General features: G+C 54.2%; 1 protein-coding gene across 1 annotated transcript; it reads right to left on the minus strand.

Moving 5' to 3' along the window:
- Positions 1-2,914: 2,914 nt before the first annotated feature.
- Positions 2,915-4,041, minus strand: PPP1R3E (protein phosphatase 1 regulatory subunit 3E). The gene is made up of 2 exons (XM_004584693.2): positions 3,625-4,041; positions 2,915-3,383 (listed from the first exon to the last, which is right to left on the minus strand). The coding sequence occupies exons 1-2, from the start codon at positions 4,039-4,041 to the stop codon at positions 2,961-2,963; spliced, it is 840 nt and encodes a 279-aa protein (XP_004584750.2). The 3' UTR covers positions 2,915-2,960.
- Positions 4,042-6,987: the final 2,946 nt, after the last annotated feature.

Genomic DNA, 6,987 nt, shown 5'->3' on the forward strand with positions numbered 1-6,987 from the left:
GACAGTTGTGCCTAATTTGTACAAAAGAAGCTTAGCCCAGGCCTGGGCCAACTATGGGGGAAAACCACCAGCTTCTCCCTATGTCCTGGGGCAGTGCCTGAAGACTCAGGTGTTCTTCACTAGAGCCGAGGTATAAGGGGATCATGTGGGTCTTACAGAGACCAGAACTCAGGCAACAGGATTAACCTGATGCCCTGCCTCAGGATCACCAGGGATTCCAGAGAAGGCCCAGGCACGCCCATCCAGCAGCTTAGGGCAAACCTCAGAGAACCTGCCTGATCTGTGACGGTGGGGGCAGGGGAGGGAGAGGGCACCTCAATAAGTGTGAAGGGTTGGCTAAGGCCAGGCAAGAATCCAAATATCCTCCGCAATGGCTGGTGCTTAAATAGGTTCCTAAGTTCCCTACCAGGTGGCCCCTTGCTCATCCAGCTGAGATGACGCCTGGGAACCTCGGTGCTTTGCTTTTCCCAAGCCAGTTTGGGAGACTGGGAGGCTGGGAAGACAGCATAATCAGAAACAATGGTCTTTTCCTAATGAGCGATGACACAGAACAAGGTTTTGAATTTAGTTTTTACAGGAAAATATAAAGAACACGGCTGAACACAGCAGCTCCAGCTTTCCAAGGCTGACAGATCCATACTGCTTTAGCTGCTCTGAGTTTGCCTCCTCATCTTTAACATTGGGATGATGATAATGGCTCAATTCACAGATGCGGTCGTTTGGAGACAGCACGCAAAACAAGCCCAGTGGATGCGTGTAAAGTCTAGAACGGAGCCATTACTGCTGTCAGCACTACAGAACAATACTGTACTTGATGGGCCAGGACATAACTAGCGAGCTGCAGCTCCGGCCCCTCTCTATCACCTTTCCTTGGTTTTCCCTGGGTGACTGACTAAACAGGGCATTGCTTGGTGACGTGGTGACGTGGTGACTTCACCTTGCTGTAACTTTGACCTGAAGGTGAGCCACAAAATGCACAAAGTCTGTTTTTCCTTTTCACAAGATAAGAATCATGTTTAACTAGGTATTTATTTTAGGAATGGCCTTGGGGGGGGGTCTCTACTCTTTCAGCCATCTCTCTTTGAAGGGTTAGGCTTTGGACCAGACTTGACCTACTTGACTGTGAATACCTTGGGGATAAGTGGGCATGTGTCCCGTTAGTGATGAACAAGGGGGAGAGGTTCCAGAAAGTTTCCTTTGCAAAATCAGTAACAGCAAAGGGCGTGGGACGCTGGTTACCTGGTCACTCCTTATTCATCTGTGGCATCAGGAGCCGCTTCATTTCCCTCCTCTCCCTTCTAGAAGACTGTCAAGGAGGAGCCTGAGAGAGGAAGGCAGATCAACCACACCGTCTTGGAGAAAAGGAAGTAGATTCTCCATCCCTTCTGGAGGGAGAAGGGACAGCAGACATCAACAAGGATGAAGACGGAGGCGAATGCAAGTAAGAGAAACTTGAGCTTACAGAACAAACAGCCTTTGCGTTAGAAAAAGTGATGAGGAGGGAGAGGAACGAGCAAGGTGGACAAAATAGGCTTAGAGGGGGAAGCGTGAGGGAAAAGCAGCAAGCAGCAGATGAAGGACTCCTGTGTACAAGCTCACTAGGAGAGACCTAAAGTATGAACGTGCATGAGTCAGAAAAAAAAAAAAAAAGAAAGAAAAATGCCCAGCTTTCTCACTGCCCTTGCTTGGGGGTTGTGGAGCACGCTGCCATCTTCCAGTGCCACTTCATTTGCAAGTTGCTCTGATTCTTGATGTTTTCTGTTCCTTTTACAACCACAATCTTTTATCCTTAAGGGAGACCCCAATACTGTCTCCCTTCATCTTTGCGCTTCCTAAGCATCATTTTTCCCAACAAAATGCACCTTTCCGAGGCCAGTGCCCCCCACAGCTGGAAGTGTAGGGAAGCAGGAGCAGATGGCGGAGGGTGAGCTGAGGATTGCAGCAATTCTAGAATCCCAAGGCTGTGGGGTTTGAGCGGGGGGTGACACCTCCTGGGCCCTGCCACCAACAGAACTCATCCTCCGCTCCAGCCAGACACCTGAGGCACTGTGTGTTGCCAAACTGAAGCTCGAGGCTGGAGAAAGGTGGTTTCCCGCGTATGGATCATGTCGAGCAAGGAGGAACCTCAGATCACCTGACCCAAATCTCAAGGAGGGAAGTGGAGGTCGAAGGTGTGCAGCAACTTGCTCCATACCACAGGCTACACAGGTTTCCTTCTCTTTTGAGGCAGAAATAACAGATTAGTGACTCCTTCGACAGGTCTGTAAAGTGCTTAGAGATGAAGAGAAGGCACCCCAGATGGTAATGCTGGCATTTTTTTTTTTCTTTTTTTCTGGAAGCCCCTGAGAGAAGCAACTCCTTAGGTGCCTGGTTATCTGGCTGCAAAGGAAGGCTTAGAGTTTGGCTTTTGCCTCTACTGTCACCCTCAAGATTGCCAGGAGGCTGAGCGAATTCTGTGGCAAGTCCTGGCAGGCCTGTGGAGACTGAAGCCAGGCACTGTCAGCGTGACCCGGCAACTCTGTCACAGTGGCAGGGACCAAGGAGAACGGCCAGTTTCCCGGGATTAAGCAAGGCAATTAATGGCTGATTTAAAGCTGGGGTGGACAGGATTCAAGGACCCTGAGGTGGCAGCAGCGGTAAGAGGCAACCCGCGGGTAATCCAATCACTTCCGCTAAGGCGGGCAACCCTCACATCAAATCCCTCCTCGGTTGCAAGGAGCGGGGGGGGGGGGGGGGGAGTCCCTAACCAGTGGCTGTTGGAGCCTCACCACGGAAGACAACGCCCCCATCGCCCTCATCCCATCGGACCCTTTCAGGCCTTCAATTTCTGCCCCCCTCACATCCAGCCAAGAACTCCCCACCCCAAGCCCGTCCTTCTGCCCCTCCCACGTGACTCCGCCCCCCCCACCCGCAGGTGCCTTTGAAGGTTCCCGCCGTCGGCCGCAGGCGCCTCGTTTCGGTCAGATAAAGTGGATCCAGCCCTGCGGCTCGGGCGTCCCGCCACTTCCCGGGTGCTCAGGCCCCCGCAGAGCATAGTCCCGGCCGCCGTTGTTATCCCAGAACTCGAGACCCGTAACCCGGTAGCGCAGGGCGAAGAGCAGGGAGCCCCCGATGGGCGGCGCGGGCAGGCGGAAGGCGAAGCGGTCGGCGCGCGGTGGCGGCGGGGCGGGGCCGGCGTAGGCGGCGGGCGCCTCGCGTTGGCTACGCCAGCCGTCGGCGCTCCAGCGAACGCTCACGCGCTTCTCGTAGGCCAGGTCCAGCACGCGCGCGCTCCCGGCCACGCCCAGCGGGCCCGCCTCGGCGCGTTCCAGGCAGATGCGCTGCGCCTGCAAGCGGGCGGCGAAGCCGGGCTCGCTGGCCGGATCCAGGGCTGCGCGCGCCTCCTGGAGACGGGGGACGAGGCGGGAGGAGAGAAAAAGAGAGGAAAAGGGGCGAGGTTATGGCGAGCGTGGGCCAATCGGAGGCCGGCTCCGGCGTCCTGGCCGGCCGAGGCCGTAGGAACCCACTCGCGAACCGGCGCCCGCCTCCCTCCCCTTGCCCCGAGAGACCAGCCGGCGTGCGCGCCCACCCACAGGCCTGGGGATGGAGTCGGTCCCGCAGAGGGGGCGTGTCCTCGCCGCCTACCTGGAGGCCGCGGGCGCGGGACTGGCACGGTGCGAAGTGACGGAGGGCGTCCCTCTGCAGCTGCACCTGCACGTGGCGGGGCACCCGGGGCGGCTCTCCAGGACGGAAGCGGCGCACGGCAGCCAGCTCCAGACCCAGTGCGTCGGCGAAGCGCACTCTCTTGCGCGTGTCGGGGCTACAGCTGCGGGTGACCCGGACCCCGCTGCCTCCAGCGGGCGCAGAACGGGCCCGGCGACCCCGGCTCGGCGTGTGAGCGCGGGATCGGGCCCCGAGCCGCGTCCCGCTCTCGCCCTGCTCCTCCACGGGCTCTTCTTCGAGGCTGGGCCTCTGACTGCGGTAGTAGGCGCGCTCCGTCAGCGCGGCGATGAAGCTCAGGTTGCGGGGAATGTCGGTGCGGGGGGGCCGCTCGCGCGACATGGCATCCCCGCCCCGCAGGGCCAGCCCTTGGCTTCCCCGCCCTGCCCGCCCGGGCCCCGGACGCCTCCGTAGCTCTTCGCCCTTGCGGACTCTCCTTGCAGTCACCTCTAGGAATTTCCACCTTGCGTTGCCCAGCCTCGCTTGCGTGACCACCTCTCCCCCCTCCGGCCTCCGGCTCGCAGGGTCCTGCACTATCACATCCTGCCGCCTGCTAGCGGCTGCTTTGAGCGTGCGCTCGCCGCCACGCACCACCCCCCACCTCTGTCCCGCGGCCCTCTCGGCCCTGGCCCCCACCCCCCAGCCCTCTGACAGGTGGCTCCGCGTCTGCCTTCTTCAGCTGCACCATGGGGCGGGCACTCCACCCTTTAGGGCCCGAGCCAGGCTACCTAAGTCGTTTTCTTAAAAACGTCGTCCACATTTTGGGCACAGCAGGGGTTAACCTTTCCACATCTTTCAGGGAAAAGCTTCAAATCGCCCTTTGTGTGACTTTATTAAGGGTCACTATTTAAAACAAACAAACAAACAACAACAAAAAACAGGCTCCAAGCTTGGGAAGGAGCCGGTACCTAGGAGAAAAATGGTGAGAAGTAAGCAGAGTCCTTCAAACAGAAGGTGAGATGGGAAGCCTCAAAGATTAGGTGGTCGAAACCCTACACCTGGAAAAAAGGCTTGAGGGGAGAGTTGTGGGAGGACCTAGTTTTTAGTTCCAGGCCCTGGGGCTGTTTAGGATGTGTGACCTGGAACAAGGCCTCAGTCTTGTCCTCTGTAAAATGCTTTGGTTGTGATCGCAGCACAACGTAAGAACATGGAGAGGTGGTCAGTTTTAGCAGGAAGTAGTCTGCACATCCCTGACTGAGGGAATACATACGACATTCTGGGAGATGGGATGGGGGGTTCCAGTTCTCGTGCGTGCACCCTAGCAGGATACAAAGCTGACTTATTTCCTCTTTTGTTTTTGTGTACATTAACCGGGAGAGTGATGTTTTGTTTGTTTATTTTAACTTCTTTTAACATCTCTATTAATCATATGTATCAGTTGCTGCGTGCCAGGTGCTGCTCTAAGCTGCCTAAATATTTGCTCCTGAGAAGTCAAACTGGCCAGGAGTAGGGAATGCTGGTATACCTGGCTCACAGGTGAGACCCTGACAGGCGAGACAGGAGTTACCACTGCTGCCTGACATCCCATGCTTAATAATTGGGGAGCTGGGAGTAGAACCCCAAAGGTCCCGCTCTAAAATCTGCCCATGGTTATATACTTGGTCATAGGAGATTCAAACAATTAATAATATTTAACATCTCCAGAATATTAAAGTGCAAAATTTTAGAGATGAAATCCCTGAGTTTAAAACACCAGGATAGCTAAACTGTAAAGTAGTTGGAAAAGAGGGTACCATCTTACTATGTTACAGTCCATTCCTGTTGGCATTTTTACACTTGAAATGTTGTTTAACCTTTAATTATGAAAGTGATATTGAGGGTTTTTTTAAAAAAAGATTTATTTATTTTTATGGGAAAATCAGATATACAGAGAGAAGGAGAGACAGAGGAAGATCTTCCATCCAATGATTCACTCCCCAAGTGACCACAATGGCCAGAGCTGTGCCTGTCCAAAACCAGGAGCTCGGAACTTCTTCTGGGTCTCCCACATGGGTGCAGGGTCCCAAGACTTTGGGCCGTCTTTGACTGCTTTCCCAGGCCACAAGCAGGAAGCTGGATGGATAGCAGGTCGGCTGGGATTAGAACCAGCACCCGGCGTGGTAGCCTAGTGGCTAAAGTCTTTGAACGTGCCGGGATCCCATAGGTGCCCTGATTCTAATCCTGGCAGCTCCACTTCCTATCCAGCTCCCTGCTTGTGGCCTGGGAAAGCAGTGGAGGACGGCTCAAAGCCTTGGGATGTTGCACCTGTGTGGGAGGCCTAGAAGAAGCTCCTGGTTCGTGGCTTTAATTCGACACAGCTCCAGCTGTTGAGGCCACTTGGGGAGTGAATCATCAGACAGAAGACATTCCTCTCTTATCTCTCCTTCTCTCTGTAAATCTGACTTTGCAATAAAAATATGTAAATATTAAAAAATATTTGTGGGCTGGCTTGGTGATCTAGCAAGTTAATCTTCTGCCTTTGGCACCAGCATCCCATATACGCACTGGTTCGAGTCCTAGCAGCTCCACTTTTGATTCAGCTCCCTGCCTATAGCCTAAAAAGGCAGCAAACAATGGCCCAAGTCCTTGGGCCCCTATATGCACATAGGGGACCCAAAAGAAGTTTCTGGTTCCCAGTTTCAGACCAGCCCAGTTTTGTCCATTGTGGCCGTTTGAGGAGTAACCCAGCAGATGGAAGATCTCTCTGTCTCTCCGTCTCTCTCTATGTAATTCTGACTTTCAAGTAAAACAAATCTAAATCAAAACCCTTTGTTTCTCTAGTGACCATAAAGGCAGGTAGAAATCCCAAGGTCTGGACTGAAAGGAAAAGCAAAGGGAAGCAGCAGAAAAGGAGAGGGCTTCAATGGTTTCATTGTTGCTTGTGATCGGTGCTCTCTGCATAGCACAAGCAGATCTTAAGGAATTTTCAGTTCCAAGGAGCTCAAGCACAGGCCCACTCAGGATGCCTATGCCTGTGGGGCCTCTGCATGGATCAGCTGTGAATTTTCATGTCCTATATAAATACACAGACGTGTATAAGACATATAGCAACATCGCTGTGACATTGCATGTAAAACTGCTGCTTGTGGCACCAATTTGAGTCCCATTTTCTCCATTTCCCATCCAGTCCTCTGCTATGGCCTGGGAAAACTGAAGGCTGGCCCAAATCCTTTAGACCCTGCACTGCCATGGCAGACGTGGAAGAAGCTCCTGGTTCCCAGCTTCAGGCTGGACCAGCTCTGGCTGCTGTAGCCATTTGGGGGAGTGAACCAATAGAGGGAAGAGGTCTGTCTTCCTCCCTTTCAAATA

The sequence above is a fragment of the Ochotona princeps genome, chromosome 6 (assembly GCF_030435755.1).
Source record: "Ochotona princeps isolate mOchPri1 chromosome 6, mOchPri1.hap1, whole genome shotgun sequence".
Lineage (NCBI taxonomy): Eukaryota > Metazoa > Chordata > Mammalia > Lagomorpha > Ochotonidae > Ochotona > Ochotona princeps.